General features: G+C 44.1%; 1 protein-coding gene across 1 annotated transcript; it reads right to left on the bottom strand.

The window, feature by feature from the left end:
* Positions 1 to 18: 18 nt before the first annotated feature.
* LOC118228137 (endophilin-A1-like) lies at positions 19 to 17,148 on the bottom strand. Its single transcript, XM_035419464.1, has 9 exons — positions 16,907 to 17,148; positions 6,954 to 7,022; positions 6,518 to 6,590; positions 5,908 to 6,051; positions 5,379 to 5,512; positions 4,760 to 4,918; positions 4,195 to 4,301; positions 3,614 to 3,741; positions 19 to 3,084 (listed from the first exon to the last, which is right to left on the bottom strand). The coding sequence occupies exons 1-9, from the start codon at positions 16,949 to 16,951 to the stop codon at positions 2,888 to 2,890; spliced, it is 1,056 nt and encodes a 351-aa protein (XP_035275355.1). The 5' UTR covers positions 16,952 to 17,148; the 3' UTR covers positions 19 to 2,887.
* Positions 17,149 to 22,506: the final 5,358 nt, after the last annotated feature.

Genomic DNA, 22,506 nt, shown 5'->3' with positions numbered 1-22,506 from the left:
TTATTTGCAGAAAACGGATTTCTAAAGGAAGGAGTTTAATTTTTGGGGAGCACTGCTTGAAGGTGCACAGAGAACAGTGAAGCCTGAAATTAAAAAGCATAAATCATTCATAATGAAATCTCTCAAAAAACAAATTGTCTAATTTATCACCCCAAATATACATAATCTCTTTCACCATAACAAATGTACATCTCATGATATTAGCTGTACACCATTACAGCAAATATTGACCATGTTTCTCATTATAGAAAAAGTACATTCATTATCATTGACTTAAAATAGAAAGCATCCCTTTTTCAATACAAAATTAGAACTCGTACACACCATAATGTATCTTACACAATATATACCATCTCTAATCACACCAGAACATGCAACATACAAGCACACGTGTGGAAAGAGGTTAGCTTTTAAGTTTGTTGGTATTTATTTAATTAAATAACATTATTACATCAAACATATTTGTAATGTGGTGCAGCAACGGGGGGAAAAAAACAAGAAAAAGGAACAATTCAAGGACAATCGTGTGAAACACATAATTCCTCCTTTCTCATTGTCTGTTTATATATTCATAACTACACACTCGAGGCGAAAACACACAAAATGCTGTACAGTCCTCACTGAGGGCAAAAATACAATAATTTCTCAATAATTATAAAATTAAAAGGAGACAAAACACTGAAGGAAAAGTTGCCTTTTAAACTCAATGTGCTGCCCACTCATGCTATATCATTTCTGTCGACAAACACTGTTAAAAGTAAAAGTTGTGCTTCCACTTTTTTTTGTTTAAAGAAAAAAAAAAAAATTTAACAGTGTCATTCCAATCCACTGGTCCTGTTCCAAAGTGACGTCTAAACGGATAAATTAACAACGATAATGAGAAAACTGGCTATTCAGAATGCTACATTAATAAGTTAAAAGTATGGCCCTGCCTTTATGCTGTGTTCTGGATAAAGGCCCCTCCTCTTTAGTGGGCGGTACCCTAATTAGTAACAATGTCAGTGACACAGGCTGTAATGTGGTCAGTTACATTGTCAGTGGCCTAGTCAATGACAAGGTCAGTGATTACAACTGGCAATAATATGTTCAAGGGTGTGGCCTGTAAACGTGGTCAGTGATGTATGTAGTTTACAGGGTGGCCAGCCATTGTAAACAGCTCAGTCTGCTGTGTTTTGCCTGATTAAACAGATAGCAATTTAAATAAACATCACACACCAGAGCCCTCTTTAACTGTCTTTCTACAATGGTGGCACTGCATTGCAAAGTTTGTCATTATAACAAAGAGATTGGGCTATCCCTTTGATTTGAAAGCGATCACATAAGATGGGGCTGCCCAACCCTGTTCCTGGAGATCTACGGTCCTGTAGGTTTTAACTACATTTCGAACAAAGGACACCTCATTCAACAGATTGAGTTCTCATCGTGCTGCTAATTAGTAGAGTCAGGTGTGCCAAATTAGGGTTGAAATGAAGACCTACAGGATGGCAGATCTCCAGGAACAGGACTGAGCAGCCGTGATACAAATATTACCGTAAAAATATTAGTAATGCATGGGCCTTTTTTGCATGAATTATGTAATGCAAAAAAAAGTCACTGGATGATTAGAAGTTTAAGGGTACATTTTGAGGTCTGGAGTTTCCCAGGGTCGTAATCTGCGAAGAAAAATATAAGTGTAGACCTATTTTCATTCCGTAATTTTTTGTCCATCGTTAGCTATATCTTGTCCCATTCTACAGTGTAGGCAGCTATTCTGTTGAAAAATAGGATTGGATTGAAGAGATATCTCAACAAATAATCTAGTGCAACAAAACCATTGCATCCTTAACTGCAGCGATTACAGCCACTTCAATAAAAACACATTTGTATTATTATAGCACAGTACACAGATCAGTTTCACAAATATTTCCACCGCATGTTCAAAGACAGTAAATAGTTTTTGTCACAGTAATGCTTTTATTCAGTATGACTTAAACAGTAATATATTTTACGTCTGTTTCCTTCGCTTAAATATTAATATTCATTATCATTTATCACTGACCGGCCCATACATGTATGTACGCAATACAGACACATATGATTATGTATTGCCATGAAATCTGTACTGCATTGATTTGTCCTGACACATGTCAATCTCACTATGTAGTCATATAGCCAGAGTAGGGGACAGAATGGCTGTCCTCACAACAGACCCAGTCCCATATTTATGCTTTTATGTATTTCAGTGCTGGCACAGTGCCATTTTAATGTCAATGTGATGTCATTTAAAAAATAAATAAAACATTGTGAGGATAATTAACAAAGAGCAATGATGGGTACTTCCACCTTCAAATCTTATGGAGGCAAGCAATTTTGCTTTAGGTGTCGTACTTTTTCATTTTTCAAAAGTTTTAGTGTTTTTTATTTATTTTTTATGTTATTCTTTTAAACTCAGGATAGCGTACAAGTTTTATTTGCTTTAAACTACCAATTTTGGTCATGCCTCGTGTATTTTCTAAGAAAAGGATAATCCTGTGATTACATTAACCGTGGTCTAAAGCCCAAAAAAAAAACGCAAGATATAAGGATAAAACAACACAGTGGAATTGTTTTGAGCATACAGAAAGGTTTACGAAGTTCACCTGCATTTATAACTGAAGACACAAGCAATTTAACACTCAGAGCAGGGAGAAGCAGGGGAAAAACCGCACAAGTTTTCTCACCTTCTTACGCAAGAAGATAAAACATCTTTTTTTTTTTCCATTAGCATCTTTTTTAGCAGTTTTATGTTTATAATATTCTGATTGGTGGTGGTAGGCAGTCTGTCATGCTGTGGCCGTTTGTTATCCATGGTCGTCGTCATGGCTACGGGCAGACCAATAGAAGCAGTGGAAGCAGTGGCCGGGAGAGTCTAGTGAGGCAGCGCCACCAGGATATCCACGTAGTTGACGGGGAAGAAGCCCGATTGGCCGTGAAGCATGCCCTCGTACCAGTTTTCGTCGATCTTATTGGTCAGGGTGATGACGTCGCCCTCCTTGAAGCCCAGCTCTCCCTCGTTCTCGGGATCGAAGTCGTACAGGGCCCGGCAACAGGGCTGGTCCATCGGGGCTGGCGGGGGAACAAGGGCGACAGGCGAAAAGTCAGAAAATGTGATGACTAACAGAAAATAGAACCGGTAATAGAAATGCGAGGGTAGTATTTTTTTTAAAAACAATATTTACTGTAAATTCTGCTTGATTTACTCAAAACTAACAGTCAGCATTAAGCCTTTGTCTTACTCCACTTTATGAGAATTAATAATACATTAAATAATAATTTTAAATGTATATTCCCAAATATATTTCACTGCATGATAAAATAATAATGATAATAATAATTATTATTATCATTATTATTATGCAGCAGATATTAGAACACTCAAATCAGCATTTATACTGTTGAATCTGTTAATGATTTTACAGATCATCTGTTTGCACTGTTGGATTTGTTTGTGATTTCACATTTGCATCACACTAAACACCGATGTGTGACATCACTAGGGAACGCCGCAGTGTAACCGCGAGCGACCAGCTGGTCAGAGGCTGGGACCTCATGCGTGCGTTGGGACGCTCTCTCAGCGAATCGGGCTCGGCCGTACCTGGAGACCTCCTGGCGGCGGCTGTGTGCGCCACGCCCCCGTTGTGGTTCTCGGTGGGGGTGAAGTCCAGAGACGTACGGGGCTTCGGAGCGAACTCCTTCCTGGGCTTGTTGGAGGCCTCCCTTATCCTACAAGACAAGAGTGAATGGCTTTTAGCATTATTATTATTATTATTATTATTACATTACAGGCATTTATCAGCATTTTACACAGCATTTACATTGCATCCATTTATACAGCTGGATAGATACTGAAGCGATGCAGGTTAAGTACCCTGCCCAAGGGTACAACGGCAGTGTCCCACCTGAGAATCGATCCTATGACCAGTTCCTTACCCATTATACTACACTGCCGCATATTATTATTATTATTGCTGCGTTACGTTAAGTTAGCTTATGAACAGGGCAGATATATTCGTCCCTCTGTGTACAACATTAGTGTTGTTTGTCGCCGCGAAGTCACTCCCCGACCGCAGGCGAAGAAATTCTTAATGCTGCAATTTGCCCCCACCCCCACCCCCACCCCCGCCCCCGCCCCCGCCCCCGCCCCGTACCCCCATCCTGCCGGGACGCTCCCCTCACCTCTCCTCCATTTTGCTGGAGAGCTGCTGCATGATGTCCGTCGCCTGCCTGTGGTACTCCAGCTGTGCCTTGGCCAGGGCGGCCAGCTGGCACACCTGCTCGATCTGCTGGAACACGGCGGTTGCATAGGAACGGCTGTTACGTAAACGTGTAAACAAACCGCTCTGGATTTTTTAAAAATAAGCGGGAGATGAGCTCTCAGACATTTTTCTGTAAGGTACAGCCCTAAATTTACCAATAACAACAAGGCGTCACGTAATAAAGACTACTTGGAGAAACAGCCTGACAAGGTTTTGTCTGTAATGACCGGTGATGTCAGGCCCTTCAAATCAATTCAAGGAGAAACTGGTGCACAACAGTTGCCATGGTTTCAGAAGAGAATGGAACGCAACTGATAATCAGAAAAAAAAAAGGAACACTTAACACCAGACACAACACACAACACTCAACACAACATTTAATGGCAACCTTGACATTTCACACACAGGCGCCGGTCTACATCAGGTGGTTAGCCAGGAGAAGATTGTTTTTTTCCCAGCAAAAACAGAGGCTGGTCAGTCCTTACATCACTCTCCAGGAGGTTGAACATGCTCAGTTCCGCGACCTCCTTGGAATCGTCGAACTTGTCCAGGGCTTGCTTGATCTCGTCGTCCTGCACCTTGCCCTGCCTCTTCTTCTTGTAGTCGAAATCCAAGCGCCGCCCCTCCAGTTTTTTCAGGTGGTGCTGGAAGATCAGACGTCGGACGTTAGCCCCCGAAAGCCGCAGGGCTGAGCGACCGACACTAAACCCAAAACATTTCTCTCTCCTAAATAAAGGAGAGATGTGGAAACTGCTGGTCTCAGTAGGCCTGAGACAGACGCATGTACAGAGGAGACAGACTGACAGATCGACAACAGTAACTGCTGCCAGAGGACTGCTTAAAGCATACCAACCGAAAAGCACATACAAGCGTAGGTCTGACAGATAACACCACTGATAATACTCCTGCTAATGCTTCATTGATATGCTTCCAAGGTACATATCCTATCTCCTTGTTTTCTCTGGCAAAACAGAGGCCATAATGTTATTATTTTATTTAATAATATGTATATTACCACACATAATACATAACTGTTATTATGCATTTTTGTGCATGTATGATGTATAAATACAGAATCGGGTGTGTGATACACGGTCCCAGTACCTGGATCTCCTTGAGGTCTTTGTCGTGCAGGATCTGAAGCGGATCTATGAAGTTCTGCTTCACCTCCATGTCCAGAGCGTCCTTCACCTCTCCTAGCTCGCGCATGGCCTCCCCGGCGTCGATCAGAGCAATGCCTGAGACGCACGAACACAGGCGTGTCACATGACCGAATGCGATATAACTACCGCAAAGCACAGAAATCTACATTTTAATACTACCGTGCGTACACTGATAACGTATCTAAATAAACACATTTCTAAGCTTGAAATGTGTCCTTCTGTCTGTGTGTCCTACTGATTGGATGCCATTTTGATGTTTTTGAATCTCTTGACCTTTGACCCATACAATTCACATAAGACTTTGTTTTTAACCTGGACCAAAAAGTCTGCTTTTGGTCTATAGTTTTAAAGGGGCCCACAGAGACTGCGTACGCACAGGGCCCAGAATGTCGTGCCGCACCCCTGACTGGGCGCGTGGAGTCACGCGGGGGAGGGGGGGGGGGGGGGGGTCTGGGTTTTGGGTTTTTTACCGAAATTGGACTCCTCTCCCAGCTCCCGGCCGTATTTCTGCATGGTCTCCCCCAGCAGGGTCTCGGCCTGCGTGTACCCCGGGCCCTTGTCCTGCCCCCGGATCTTCGACATGGAGTTCATCATGCTCATCTTCGCCCGGGTCGCTGCCGGGGAAACAAGACACCCAAATCGCTGGCTTACAGAGAGAGGTAGGCGAGCTTGCCTATGGGCTGGGCTTGAGCTCCTGCACACACCCCCCCCCCCCCCCCCCCACACATCCCCCCACCCCCCATCATTCACAGCCTCCCTGGTCAAAGCCTCAACCAATGAGGTGGCAGTGTTATCAAGAGGACACAGACTAATATTCATTTTGCAAAACCATTAAATGCAAATATTTATGTGCAGTAGCAATAGGCTGACACTCCAGCACAGACATGAATAGTCCAATATTTCTCTTGTATCACACAGAATTGCATTTGCATTTTATCCATATAGAAAATTATCCCATATTTTACCATTAGCGTGAAAGGAAATCCTGAGAGTGGCATGAGACATTTAAAGCCACGCCCACATATGATGAGCTAACTCCTCCCCCCAGGAGCCGAAGGTGGGCTGTTCGGGACCGCTCACCTGGATTAGGCTGCAGGTACTCTGTTGTCTTGGTCATAATGTCTAAGATTGCCCTGCTGGTGGTGTCTACTTTCTACAACCAAAAAAATAAAAGAGAGGAAGAGACTGAGAAGAACATACACAAAGATGGTTTTAAATTATCAGGATATAAAGGGGAAATACCAGGATTTACAGACATTATTAAGTGGGGAAATACCAGGACATAAAGCAGTTCTTAAGTGAGTAAATATTAAAATATATACAGTAGTTTATTTGCCGTTCCCTCAGAAAATCTTTAATAAAACGGTTTGAGTTAAGAAGAAAGAGCTTCTGAAGGAATCACTGATGTCTGGTACATACTGGTGTTTTGTAATGGAGTACTATAAGGGCCATTGGGAGATGTGGTGTTTCATGCATGCCGTTGCAATGGGGTGCCATATTAAAATGGGATATTTGCCTTTTCCATGTCTATGAACTCCTCATCCAGCTTCGTTCCCTCAGCTCCACCCACCTTCTCACTCACTTTCTGCAAAGAGAAAAAACAGGCGCAGGTATCGTCCAGGTGTACATCACACAGGTGTATACAATAAAAACACACACCAGCAGGTTTATATATACAGTACGCTATGGCGAAAATATTGAGAAGAGAATGGCTTGCCTTACAGACACAGAACATTTCCTTTTATTTTTTTGCCGGTTTCTTCCCCCCATACTTTTCCTTCGGAATCATTAATCATGCCCCTTGATTCATTGCTGTGCCACCCGGACCCACAGAACGGGATGTACTTGGCTGGGAACCAGCCGCCATTTTGGCTCCAAAAACCACACACACACACATTACCTCTGCATTGAGGAGAATGTTTCAACGAAGACAGCTGGCAAATTCCAGCTCTGGCCAGTGCAGCTAACACATAGCCAACCTGATCCACCATGACCCCTGACCCCTGACCTTTGAGCCCTGCTGGGATGAGGACGCCTGTCTGGCACCTCTGTGGACGGGCCAGGCCTAGCACCATCAGTGCCTGAGTCACATGGGAGCCCATCTTATTTATTAAAATGCTGCTCTTGGAACAGATAGATTGGCCCATCTTATTTACTAAGATGCTGTTCTTAGCACAGGTAGATTGGCCCATCTTAGTTACTAAGATGCTGTTCTTAGCACAGGTAGATTGGCCTCCTGTCTGACGGAGACGTGATTCCAGTGCAGTCGTTTTGTTTCTCCCTGGTTAATGCACTTAAGGAGGTTAAACCGCGTCTTGCCTGGTCAGTGGAAGCTTCTGCCCTTTCTATTATTTGCGCTGCACATGTATTTATAGCCCCAAGGAGGACACATCGATGCGTCTGCTTTTAAGTAAAAGCATGTTAGGATAAATGGGTTTTACAGAGATAGCACACACATTTATAAACTCTCGGGAAAAAATGCATGAAAAAGAGGCTATAAACGTACAAATGCTTTTCACTAGGGTGGCACCGCATATGTACATAAAATTGAACTGAAATTTGCTTCCGAAAGACAAATGTACCTCCACTGTACCTTAATTTCTGAGAATGTAGGTTGCAGATACACACAGATAAGGAACTCTGCCGATGCAGAAACGTTACAAGCTAAAAGCTTTGAGTGTGTTTTTGGGGAATGGCATGCAGCGGCTGTTACCCTTAGCCTGATGGGTGGGTGAACAGGTGGGGGAGGGGCGTCATCGTGGGGGAGTGAGATGGGGGGGGGGGGGGGGGGTTACTATGTGTAGGGAGTGGGGATAAAGAAATGACTTTGTAATTACATGATCATGTTTAATTTTCTGTTTTTGAATAAAAAAGAGTTGATCACGAAAAAAAAGAGTGTGTATGGGGAGGAAGATCTCCCTGTGGAGGATCAGACAGACAGGGTTGGGTGGTGGAGCACAGGGCAGGGCACGGGGGGGGGGAGGGGGGGGGCACAGCTTGGGCGGCAGGGTAGTGTCAGGGGTCTCGCCGGGCCGAGATGTCCCTCTCCCGCAGTCACACGGTGCCCAATGTGAGCAGCAGGCGTTTTGGGTGGAGAGGCGCGGTACCGTCTGATCCTCCCAGGACCATCCCACCGGCCTAATCCCCCGCCCCCCTCCCCCGGCAGGCTTAAAATATCCCCGTTAGCCGCGAGTCTCCGGGGGATTAGCGGTCGCGCGATTAGCGGCTACAAACAGAAACGGCCCCCGCAGGAGATGGCCTGACGTCTCTTCCGCTCCTCCCACTCTCCTCATCCTTCCGGAAGGCCTCGGAAAAAAAGGGTGGCGCGGACGTCACACCGTCCCAAAACCAGTAGCGCTCACAGCGCCAGCCCCCAACACTTCAGCTTGGGCACCTGACTGCCAGGGTCAGCGGTAAACACCGCTAACATAACACGGCAAAAAAACATCTGTTCCCCACTATTACAAATCATCAGAAATGCGAATAAAAGTGCATCTTATTCTATTCCATTCCTTTTAAACGACATCCAAATATTCACTGCTATTAAGCATAACACCAACTGGGTTTACACCATATTCCGAATACTGGAAAATTGAATTTGAAATTCCATTCTATTTCCAAGCACACAATATATACTGATTGATTGACAGTTGCTGGTTACATAAGTAGTACGAGAGAGAGCTAATGTACATGAAGAATGAACCCCACACAGCCAAGCAACAGCACTGAAAGTTTCCACTCAGTGAATCAGGTGAAATATATCATACTCAGAATCAGTCTCCGCTGAGAAGACTTGATATGAAGGTAAATGATCCCTTATTGTGCAAGTTTGACTTTATGTTTCCAAACCGATGGACAAATGTGTAAAGCTGTGCTCCTCTGGTAGGAAGGGACACCAGACGGGGACAGAGATAATGCAGCCCCTCAATCTAAAGACAAAAGATGAAGGGAGAGTGATGGAGAAAGTCACAGAGAAGGAGAGAAAGAGGGAGGGAGGGAGGGAGGACACGCAGCACTGAGTCACGACCCCTGCTGCAGGCCGCGTCTGATTGGCAGGTTCGGGCGTCTATTGCATAATGGGGGGGAGGAGTCACAGTGGTGCGATGTGTCCCTGTTCCCCTACAACCACAATACTCCAGGGGGCGGAGACAATGTGACATCATCGCAACCACCGGCCAATCAGCACAGACTCAGGGGGAGGAGCCTCTTAGACACACGTAGGCACATGCCCAGTGTAGAAGTATCGCTGCACGATCAACGACTGCGAGGTAGACAGATGGTGTTTTGTTGCCTGAAGGGCTCCAGTGGTCATGGCTATGATCATTCGCACTGATGCTCATGTCCTCTACAGAGAAGCTCCTGTTCCTTTCTTCCCAATACAATAAAACTCTCTTTCAACAGTATAATCTGTGTAAGCAGCTCAAGATTACAGTCCCTGGTAAATGCCTAAATGTAAACATTTCAAAAACAAATTTCACCAGAAAAAGAGTTTTTTTAGCCACCTGCAGATTGTAACAAACACCCAAAGCACGGTGTGTATAAATCCCTGTTTCATAACACTCCAAAGATTACACCACCTTGTATTATCCAGCTTGCTCATAACACAAGACCTGCCCAAAAACCAGATTGTTGTGGCACACGCATAGTTCCTTGGCTTAGATCTAAGAGTAGATTTAAAAAATATATTCAGATATTTAAAACTGTTCCAACAGGGGTACATCCAAACCCGTACACACACAGCAGCCAGCCTTGTCTGCTTTTACCGCGCTGATGAAAAGCATTAGTCATTTTTAAACGATCTTAAAATAAGGCCTGGGTAAGCCCGGGAATGACTTTGCCTCCAGATCTAATCAATGCAACGGCCAAAAGAGATTAAAATGGCCTCCGCTGCCCTGCGGGGGAAAAGCATTCATCGGCAGGGATCAGGGCCTGCTCATGGACACACGCGCTGCGAGAACCACGCTGCACCGAATCAATCCATCACCGGGAAGCGTACAGTTCCAGTAGGGAATGAGATAATGGCAGCGCATGAATCCCCTCCATCAAACAAATGCGAGGTTATTGACTGACGACGTGGAAGACCGGCACAGTGTTCCCCCCGCAGGATCCCAGAAGCTTACTGAAGCTGCACACGGGGCGGTGGGTAAGATAAGATACTCTTTATCGAACCCTGTGGGGGTAATCTGTCCTCCGCATTTGACCCATCCTAGTGACTTAGGAGCAGTGGGCAGCCACAGTGCGGTAACTCCAGTTCTTGGGCGCCAGTATCTCAGCCAAGGGCATTGGCAGGAGTATACCTAACCCATTCGGTGTGGGAGGAAACCGGAGTACCCGGAGGAAACCCAGCCGAAACACGGGGAGAACATGCAAGCTCCACGCAGAGAGGGTCCGGTCAGTCGGGACGAGAACCCGAAACCTTTTTGCGGGGCAACGGTGCTACCCACCACACCACCGTGCCACCCATTCTGGCCACACGTACTGGGCCCAACAATCAAGTCACATTTTCTCCATTTAAAACGTTTTTATTGACTAACTGGTCTTAAGTTCATAACATGAAATTCTTCAATTTTAAAATGAATTCAAATTTTAAATTACATTTTGTTTGAAGCGGCCTCACTTAGCACCTCAGTACAACGGTGAACATAACATCTCTGATCATAAAAATCCAGACCCTAAAATAACACAGACTGCAGATATGGATAATAAAGGTCGCTGAGCCTATATATCTTCCTGTCAAGATACTGGAAGATTATCTTAGGACAACTCCAAGGCCACTGACTGACGGGGGCCCTCAAAGAAATTTGGCTGTAATCAGAGGTGGAAAGTCCAGGGGTCAGAAAGTGAAAGTCCTGCCATGTATTTCTTACATCCACGAACTCAGCCAGCTGATTCTACTAATTATTTCCACCACCTGGCTGACGACTTGTGCTAATCAGCAAATCCAGGTGGTTGGAACAAAACACAGGGAAGGACTTTTACTTTCTGAACCTGGATTTTTCCACCTCTGGCTGTAATGGTGCAGACCGCGCCCCCCTGCTCAGAACAGAACTGTAGTTCCGACTGACAGTAAAGGTCAGATCTATTGACCGGGCACTAAATCACCCGGAGAGGGAACGTGACTGCCTTCTCTGTGCCTGGACTGCAAAAGGACCGGCACTGGATGCGTCAGCTGTGAACAAGCTTTCAGTCAACATAGGGGCGACATAGCTCAGGAGGTAAGAGCGGTTGTCTGGCAGTCGGAGGGTTGTCGGTTCGATCCCCCGCCCTGGGTGTGTCGAAGTGTCCCTGAGCAAGACACCTAACCCCTAATTGCTCCCAACGAGCTGATTGGTACCTTGCATGGCAGCCTTTCACCGTCGGCGTGTGAGTGAATGGGTGAATGAGAGGCATCAATTGTAAAGCGCTTTGGATAAAAGCGCTATATAAATGCAGTCCATTTACCATTCAAGGCGCTCCACCTCAGCCACGTCCCACCTGTCAGACACCTGCACTGGAAACATTCCGGAACATTCCATCCCCCCCCCCCCCCCTCCCCACAGTCTAATTAAATAGCCGCCGGTCTTAACCCTGTCTGTGTTCATCCGCTCTCTCTCTCTCTTCGCGGGTCGCGGTCATGCAGCGTGAACGCGGGACAGTGCCTCAGCTTTGGAGAGAGGAGAGAACTCTCTGTTCTCCTACAAAGAGCTGAGGTTGGTCCAGGAGCCATAATATCCGCTCAGTTACCCGGATCGGGCTCTTAAAGGAGCCGGGCACCTTCTCTTCAGCTTGCGTCAATCCTAAAATAGCCGTCTCTGTCACACACACCTCTAAAATTACATTACATTACAGGCATTTAGCAGACACTCTGATCCAGAGCGACTTCCACTACTTTTTACGTAGGATTTACATTGCATCCATTTATACAGCTGGATATTTATTGAAGGTTAAGTACCTTGCTCAAGGGTACAATGGAAATGTCCAACCTTAGAATCAAACCTGTGACCCTTAGGTTACAAGACCAGTTCCTTGCCCATTATACTACACTACCACCCCGAATTGTAGGTGCTGCCCAAAAGAGGTGCACTATTTCACTGATGTAAAATAATCTTTTGATTATGACCCATAGCAGAACATCAGAAATGTAGTCTGACCTACATCTAACACGTTTTCGAGAAATCTGGAATTACAGAGAATATATTCGTAGTATTCTGAGCATGATTTGAAACGCGGGGTCCGAATTGCAGCTCTTAGACCCAATTTCACATCCCTTATCTTAGACACAATTTCATAATGTACTGTAGTCCTCATATATTATGCAAGCCTTAATACTACAATCCCCATGTATCACACACTCTTATATACCGCAGTATTACAGAGCTGATTCCCTGCTGATAGGGTTACTCTAACATCTTTCTGATTCATGGGAGGACACAGCTGCAGGCAGTTAAGACTTCACCACATAAACACCCGGTCTGACGTTCGGACAAGACCAAGTGTAATTTGCTTTAATTTGTAATTGTGCCCAGAGAGGGAATCAGAGCAAGCAGTACTGCCAGAGGCTGGCTGTATCAGGCATCTAATATCACCCAATGAGAGATTAATCTAAATCTACTTCAAATACCAATCAATGACAGATTAATCTATAATCCACATGTCATACATGCCCGTAAAACATTAATCTATTATGTTTCTAGTACCAGTCAATACAGGTAAATCTGATCTAAATCACTGTGGGGAGATCCATCAGGTGTGTGTCCCAATCTCTAAATAGGATTATGATTTCACAACAGTGACCAGACCACCCCCCCCCCTTTACTGTCACCCCCCTGTACATCTCTACTGTTATCTGTCTGTTATGCCTGTTCTCCACGTGACACGTTTGCATATTAACTTATTTAACTGCCTGTGCTTTCCAACAAACACTGTTTTTTATAGTGCTTTTTATACTGTGTTGTATACATATAATCAGTTATATCCTCCTTAGTCCCTGAAATTCTTATGTGTCCCCTGTGAGGCACATGAGCCTCTGGTCTTAATCTCAATAGCATAAATTACACTCTGCTGATATCTACAGTACAAGGGACATTCAATAAAAATATAATAAATACCTCACTGTAACATGTTTTGCATTATGTAAAAAAAAATGTAATACTTAGACACTTTCTTCCAGGTAGCAGGTAGAATTTTCCCAATTTTTTAGGAAAATTAAAATTAGTTAGAGCCAATGGGTGTGTTTGCATGCTATCCCCCCCCCACACACACACACACACAGTCACCCTGTGAAGGTGAATTGCAGGGATGGTTATTACTACCCAGATAAAGTCAGACATAATTTACTGCCCCAGTTGCATGCCTGGGGAGGGGACGATGCCCTTCATGCCCTGCACTCCTCACAACAACAGGCATTTAATGATTCACTGCGCACAGCAAGGTGCCCTTTGGCCTTACGAGGGAACCATACGGGCCGACGGGGGCGTGTTGATGGAGGCTTCATTTCGCTCGGCCGAATAAGACATGCGGGCCTCGTTCTCCCACGGAGCTCAGCGCCGACACACAACGTGTACTGAGCGACGTGTAACGAGACCCTGACAGGGGCTAACTTCTGACACGTAACCACGGCTACAGGCAGGTGACAAAAAAAAAAACTTTAAAAAACCCACCGCTTTCGAAACTGATCTCCAGCCATTGGTGCATTCTGGGCAACAGAAAAATAAAAAAAAACGCCAAAGACAAAATCTTAAAACAGAAAGGTGAAAGTACGTTTAAATTTGGCTGGATGTGTAGCCCTGAGCAGAGGAATGACTTTCCTCCTGACACTGGGACGCTGGGACACTGGGGGCTGCAGATGCTCGCAGGGCTGGAGGACCAGTGAGTCAGCGGGAGATTAGGGGCTTCTGGGGCCAAACACAGGGCCTCAGAGCTGTGATTACAGTCGTGATTCGTGACAGATTTAGAGCCGTGTGGAGAGAGGGAGGGAGGGAGGGGGGGTGAGAGAGAGAGAGAGAGAGAGAGTGAGAGATCCTTCTGTCACTAAGTCTGCATGCATTCAGAAGAGAGAGAGAGAGAGCAACAGAGAGAGAGAGAGAGTGATCATTCTGTCACTGAGTATGCATGCATTCAGAAGAGAAAGACAGTGAGAGAGAGAGAGAAAGAGAAAGAGAGCGATCCTTCTGTCACTAAGTCTGTATGCATTCAGAAGAGAGAGGGCAAGAGAAAAAAACCAGAGGGAGACTGAGAGAGAGGAAAAAGGGAGGAGGAGGGGGAAAGAGAAACAAATAAGGGAGGGGTGGAGGGTTAGAGAGAGAGAAGGAGGGAGAGAGAGAGAGAGAAAGAGAGAGGGAGAGAGAGAGAGAGAGAGAGAGAGAGGGAAAGCCACTGCAGTGTAAGGGGCAGGTAAGGTAAGCACATTCCTGCAGTGAGAGGAAGCATGGAATGGCGGGCGGCGGGTAGGGGGAACACTGTCCTTCAGATACACGCACTGCAGGCAGCAGCGCCGCTGGACGACATGCGCATGCAGATGATGGTACACAACAAATAAAGCACTGCAGATGCGAGCGGGTTGCTGGGCAGCCACAGCTGTGCAGCATCACTTCTGCACACTTCAATAAAACCGGACCCAGTTTAACTCTTATAATGACCCTGAGCGCGCACACACACACACACTCTATTGGATTTTTTTTTTTTTTTCCCCCACCATGGTGCTTGTTGATGTTATTCGGGAGGAAACTAAAGCGGTGGAGGTCAAACTGCAGGCCAGGACACACTGGTGGATCATGGGAAGGCTTCTGGCGACTTGCTGGGTGACACAGTACTTTCTGAGCACAATGCACTGCCAGCTAACATTCAACACAGTAAAAATAAACGCAGTGACTGAGCTACACTTGTACATGCAGTTATTCTGACAGATTGTTTATTTTTAATTCCACATATGAGTGCGTCGTGCTAAATTGCAATACATACCCAGTCATTTGCTCATTAAGAGGGTTGTCAGATGAGTTTTAGAACCACTGAACTAAAATGTCTTTCCTTACAACCATGAAACAGTGGATCTTCTGATTCTGGCTGGCATGGGTATGCCACTGTGATTGGCCAATGCCTTTAGACCTCATGGTAGGCATTTGCAGTACTTAGATCTCACAGAAGTACTTCAAACAGCTACAGGTGTGCACACGAATATACAGGTGTGTAACAGCTTCATTCAGGTATCTCATTGTACACTCCCTGTGGAAACAGGCCTTTTTCAGTCTTATCCAGAAAGGGACAGTGTGGATGCACACACCTGATTCTACTAATCACCCACTAGAGTCGTTGCTAAGCACCTTGATTAGTAGAATCAGGTGTGTGCACCCACACTGGACCTTTCTGGATAAGAATGGGGACCCTTTTGAGGCATCTGACAATGGCTGGTCGCTTCTGTCATTTCACTGATGAGTGTTTTCATCTTTGGCCTCGTCCTAAATGAGGCTGGTTCTTAGACGAATGCTGGCATTTTATACTAACATCACTGAAAGAAACACTCAACATTACAGGGAAACTGGAGTTGTTGTTTTTTTTTTTTTAAAAAAACAATTATCTTACTGTAAACCACTGATAATAGCCAGCGTGTGTTTTGACGTACCACTTTCATTATCACCCGTGATGAAAATATAAAAGCGCAAAATGCAGGTTATTCCAGATAGTCAAAAGCAGGTGAAGCACTACCATAAGAGTAGCGATATAAATACGTTTATCTTGATTGATTTGTATTCTGTTCTGCGGCACAGCTCCTAAATCAGATATAGGCCCGGGCAGCGCATAGAATTGTGAGGTCACTCTGGGAAAAGCCGTGGGGCAAACGGGATTTCCAGGATGATGCTCAACCGTGTTGCATAACTCCCCTATGTAGCAAGCGCTTCAACCACCCACTCACGTAACCATAAAGCACGCGCGCGAACGGCGGTAAGAAAATAGGCTTTGGTTGACTTCTAAGAACAGGGCACGGCTAATGAATGTCATATGAAGGTTAGCTTGTCCTCAGCATGTATGAATTCCATCCGTTTTGGCCACCTTGACGTCGACCGATGAAATAACGATTTAAAAATGTCCTCTGTGTTTCATGAAAAATGCCAAATTACTGGGGACATAATTCCCTCGAAACACACTTTCGCGCATAAGAAGAACAGAAACAGATATATATTATGAAGGAATACGCGTGCAGGAATGGTGTGGGTTCCACATTTCACGCCGAGAAAATTACACGGACAAATCTACCATTCAGAGGTCAATGCAGAGATGAAAACAAACGGAGCGTCCATTTTTAAAGGAGAATTTTGCCTGAATTTTCTTAGCAGAGTATTTACAAAGAAAACCATAAAATAGCTGCTTGTCTGACACAACCAATATTTTGAAATCCACTGCCAATACTGTCAATTTAATTAGCTTGATCCTCAAGGAAACCAAATAACGCACGCAAAAAAAAAGGAATCGTAAATCTTATTTGCGAGTTCTTACCTGAGTGGCTTTGTGGAATTGCTTCTTAAATCCTGCGACAGACATGGTTTCTGCTGAACCTGTTTATTCTAGAGATGGTATTTGTATATTAGTGATTATTTCTATTGCTATTTCTATCGCAGAGGTGTACGGCTGCCTAGGCAAACCCTTTCCGCCCCTGTTTAATCCCGGGGATCACCAGGCGCGCGGGCTGTCTAATGCTGCGATAGAGATATTCAATATCATCCATAATGTCGACACGACAGTGACGTAGGCTTGCTACACACGTAACCAGCCTCTTAAAGGTACAACGGAGGCAGATTTCACGCTTCTCTGCGCTGTTCGCCTCACGGTTGAACAGGTCGCCAAGGCATACTTCGGATTAAAAATATATATATCTGCAGCATGGCGTATAAAAAATATTTGTTTTTTTTGCCAGGGGTGGCACTGCGGCAGAACGTGAAGAAACTTAAATAAGCACAATAGACTGCACTTCTGTGAAAAAGCTGTAATTCCCACGTTGGTACAAAAACACATTGTAGAGACATATTGTTGAAAATAGCAAGTCGAATCTCAAACGATAAACCTCTGACATGGTTAAACCGTTAACTTGGTTTACACTGACACATTTATGTTTATGTCCCGGGACATCCCACAACGGGAAAGCACATTGCTGCGTTACTGAAGTAATTCTAATGAGGGCATTTCGACTGTGGGAACATTGCGCGAGCCCTTCGCTACATTTCAGCACCAGGGACAGGGAACGCAGCAATGCGCGCGCAGTTTACTCGCTTTCGAATGTCTGTTATTAATCATTGTAAATGAAAATACGCACCGGGGTGATCGCAGTGGCATGATGCTAAATTAGTGTTAATGTGTGTGCGATTAATTACGCGTTTGAGATAAGCTATGTTTAAAATATGTTAAACTTGTGTGTACTGTTATGATATATGCGATAAGCACGTTGTTACTACAACTAAAGTGGTCATTTTTTATGAAGTAGCTGCAATTCAGAAGGAAAAAGTGTTTTAGTATCAAGCCACGTGTATTTTCTTTCGATCATGTCTTCGGCTCCCCAAGGACCGAGCTTGAGAACTACTGGTCTAGAGGTTTAAACTCCAGCTAAGCACACTGCAATTGGTTCTGCGGCTCCCCATGACCAGGTTTGGCCGCTCCTAGATTACACCCGAAATAATAGATTAAAGCTACTACAGGTCAACAGTGTGTTTTTCTATTTAATTTGAAAATGCCCCAAAATGTGCCTCTTGTGTGACTGCAGTGCCACCTGTAGGCCACCCAAGGACATAGCAGCTGAATAATGGGCAGTTCTGCAACGCACGTTCAGGAGACAGTACACACTATCTGCAGATCACATAGCACTACATGGGACACTAGCGACTATTTCCCACTGTCCAGCCCACACAAGTCTACAGGAGAGAGGTAGCGGCAATCTGTCAGGAAAGGTGTATGTTTCTCAAATGGTAACCCCAGCAGGCCATTTGAATTTTAGTTTTACTCTCTGAATTTTGTACCCTTTGCAAGTTAGTTTGCCTTGCAAGATCGACATGCATAGTATGCGCATTTCAGAAACTGTGGTGAAAATACTGTTGGCAATGTGATGGTTCTTTTGTGATTAACCGAGCTCTATCAAGGATGATAACCTCCCGCTCTCTCTGAAGTGTGCATGAAATTAGCCAAGCCAAAGCTCATAGATTCTCTAAATCTCTGCTGCTCCCTAGTGGACAAAGTCTTTAATTGCATCAACATCTTAAATACTGGAGGTTGCACATTCAGGGGAGATTTCAAACACTCAGATCATCTCTGATCTCCAGACCAAAATATGAATATTTCCATCTGTCAAACACCCTTGGCGTTTCTTGGCAATGAGCAGTAAACACATTGTTCACAATCAATAGTAAGACGAAATTTTTTGTTGTTGTTGCTATGTTTGCTATTGTTAGACTTTTGACATGCATTAATGATTGGGTTTTTGGAAAGTATTCGACTGAATTTGATGGGACTTGGCCAAATACTTCTCTCAGTTAAGGATATGCCGAAGGGAATAAATAAATATTAATGTGTGCAAATGACACAAAACACAAAATCAAATAAAATCTAATACAGTAATACAATAATACACAATTGTACTGAATTGTAATACACAGAACAATGACACTGGGGTAGCTGAATAAAAATGGTGCCTGTGTTCCTCATGCATTATAATGTGGGGGTGGGGGGGTTTCCATTCAGAACTGCAGATCAAAGTCAGCCGCAGAAGAGACCTCTTTAATGAGACCTGGAAGACTATAGATTAGTGGCCCCCCTGCAGTCCTACAGAGCGGATTCGATTACACAGCAGGGATATGAAGAGAGCTCACATCATACTGTCTGCTCTCAGCGGCAGAACACAGGTAACCTGATTCACCCGTAAGGGAACTGAAGCATTTCAGCACATCACACAGAGAGAGCGAAAGTGCCCATCGGACAGCGCGTACGTACACAAAGACTTCCTGTGCAGGCTGCTTAAAAATAAATAAATTCACCCATGAAAGTAGCGAAATGCGGCCAATTCCTCGTCCTCCTGCCCCTCTGTGAATTACAGTATTAATGCTCATCATTAGTGGCATTATGCTGGAGGACAGTGACTGGGCTAGTCCACATGTATATGGGACAAATATTGACAATAGCAGGCCTTTGGGGTATTCTAAGAGGGGGGAGATGCAAACTATGTTAATTAATGGTAATTAACCACCAGGGTCTTGCTTCTCCTGGATCCCCCATAAATTGGTCCCCGAGTTGCCCAGGCTTGGGCTAATCCCTTTTATTATAGAAAAAAAAAGATAAAGGAAAACCTCATAATTAGCATAAGTTTCACCCCCATAAAAAAAGCTTAATTATTCTTGTTTCTTCCTGAATGGATGATTTCACAGAGGCTGTTAACTGTCTGCTGGAAATAAAGAAAAAAGGGAAAAAGAAAAGAATGTAGAGAAGAAGAAGAAGAGGACTTCAATAAAACAAGATCGGGGTACAGTCAAAGCCATGGACACAGTCGAGGACATCAATGCTTTGATGATGGCACAAAAACTCATAGTCTGCATTATCTAATGTATGTACATACGGTACTTTAACACTACAAACATCCTCAAAGACTGACGCTTCTATTCTGAACTATAAAAGATGGTAGTTGAGTAACTATGGCTTCAAGCCCAGTGAGGAACGATGGCTCAGACGTTGAAATGGTGTCCAGGTGCACTCTTTCTTATTAATGGAGTTAGAGTATTTTTACCAGTGAATGCACCACCCAGCATTGGGATTATGCATATGTACACTATGTTTATAATTTGGCAGCACTACAATTTAAAGAAAGTTACTCTATTTTCTTTTTTTAATTGCCAGAAGCTCTGGTGAAGTTGTAGTGAAGTCTGAGGCAGGCCACTCCCAATGTGGGACACCCCATCTACAATAAGAGCTTAGAAATGATGGCAACATTGCAAACCCCGATGAAGAACGTATCTCAGTCTTAAAACTGTAGCTACCCCAATCAGGGAGGGACACGTTTACTGGGTACAGGGTCCACCATCTCACTGTAGAACACCCACTGTTACAGCTGAGCGGGAGCCAGTAGTCTGGCTGCTTAACAATGTAAATCGTATTAGCATAAGAATGCTAGCTCTAGCTGTGATGAACTGGCATGTCATTGATTCACTAACAGCAGCAGTAGTAGCAAATTGGCGCTGTGCGCTAGCTGGCCAGCTTGTTACATATCCTGTGGCTGTAAAGGCACCCTATTTAAATACATATGACTAAGTGCTAATTAGCCACTTAGTCATACCTTCATCAATGGAACTTCACTGCTTCAGTCACGTCATGGCGATGCCTTCTCAGCTGGAACTAAATTGCTTCATTGACGATCAGATGTCTTGACAACCCATTTCGAAATGACTAAATTGCTTAACTGATTTTTAAATAAGTGTGATTCTGTTTAGCTGTTGATTTTTACTGTGTGTAAGCATTGCAGTTTATTCTGGACTTACATTTTACTGAAGAAAATCACAGCAGAGGTAGAAAATCCCCCCTGTATTTTGTTTCAATCACCTGAAGTTGCTAATTAGCACAGTTCTTCAGCCAGGAGGTAGAACTAATTAGTGAAATCAGCTGGTTGAGTTCATGGGTGGGAAGAAACACACAGCAGGATTTTTTACTTGCTGACCCCTCGACTTTTATGAATAGCCGCGTTTCCACCAAAATTACCCGGAACTTTCAGTCCCAGGAACTGCTTTACCAGGAACTAAAAGGTTCCTTCAGCCAATGGCTGTCTGCGTTTCCACCGGGGTCTAAAGTCCCGCGAAGATTAGGCAAATTAGCCCACTGACGTATGGAAAAGCGACGTTGTCCTCGGTCCATCTGTCATATGATTTCTTCTGTAACACCATACTACCACCGAAGTAGCCTACATTATTTTCTAATAACCGGGACAGCCCGGAGGGGTTTATTCCACTTATATACAACGGGTTGCCAACAATGACTATATATGGTTACTTTTGTATTTATTGATTTTTATCGATTTAATCACATGGAATTGAAATATTCTTCTGCAGCCGTTTGGGCATATTTTACCGTTGTCAAGCAAAACTGTCGTTGGTAGTTGAACTTGGACCGTTATGCAACAAATAGGATATAACAGACCAATAGTCAGATTGTAACTGTTTTATATATCCTCTCAAACACATTCATTATGTTTTCATGCGAACATTCGCTTTCATGTCTTGACATCCGAAGCGACAGAATGCATTCACATTTCCAATATAACTGGCAACAACAGCAGAAAACATGCACACGTTGTAAACAATTTGCTGTTTGATTACTTTCTCATCGTCAATTCTATATAGGCTAATCGCAAAATGACAAGAATAGAACGAAAACTCGGACTTGCGTGAAATTTTAAATTAGTAGTGGTACAGCCACCATTTGTTTTCCTTCGGAGTTACTGCTAGCCGAGCAGCGAAGTGTGCCCTCCAGATGCGAACCATGCACCATAAATTAGTCCATAGTCTTCCTGGTCTTTTTGTGAAATTGAAGAATGGCAGAGTAAAATTACGGCAGTCTGAAAAAGCTAAAGGTACTATTACTAGAATTAACCTGTTATTTTACCATGACAAAAAGTGCGGAAGGTGATTTCCAGTTTGCTTTTACTGTATCACCAATGTGAATTACGCAGAACTGCCGCATACCTCACATAACTGTATCAAACGTTTTGATTCAATTACAATGGGCTAACAAAGAAAATCCGGAAGAAAATATTCAGCAACCGAATTAATCCGTTTGAATGTTTTAGTATGTAATATGCTGTCCCAGCACGAATGCTTAGCATTTTATAAAACGAATACTAAAGCAAGAAAAGAACAGAAGAGCACACGTTATAATTCCAAGACGTTGGCAGGCTATAACCAAAACTAGGCTACTGCGCTGCATAACATACAAGTTTGATTTGAAGTTATGAAAATAAATCGGGTTGCGCCGGCATATTTTCAAACATGGCGGGTAATGGCGGAAAATAAATACAACACAAATGCTACGAGTACTCGACCAATCAGAAATGTTCAGCGCTGCAAGCTCCACCC

The sequence above is a fragment of the Anguilla anguilla genome, chromosome 5 (assembly GCF_013347855.1).
Source record: "Anguilla anguilla isolate fAngAng1 chromosome 5, fAngAng1.pri, whole genome shotgun sequence".
NCBI classification, from domain to species: Eukaryota; Metazoa; Chordata; class Actinopteri; order Anguilliformes; family Anguillidae; genus Anguilla; species Anguilla anguilla.
Note: the sequence above shows the minus strand (reverse complement) of the source record. Positions and strands in the feature narration are given on the sequence as shown.

Excerpts from the sequence above, each read along its gene's own strand:
- LOC118228137 (XM_035419464.1), bottom strand. The coding sequence starts at position 16,951 with ATGTCTGTCGCAGGATTTAAGAAGCAATTCCACAAAGCCACTCAG. Across the intron at positions 4,919-5,378 it reads AAGACCTCAAGGAGATCCAG|CACCACCTGAAAAAACTGGA; the intron begins GTACTGGGACCG and ends CTGATCTTCCAG. Across the intron at positions 4,302-4,759 it reads TCAACCTCCTGGAGAGTGAT|CAGATCGAGCAGGTGTGCCA; the intron begins GTAAGGACTGAC and ends GCCGTGTTCCAG.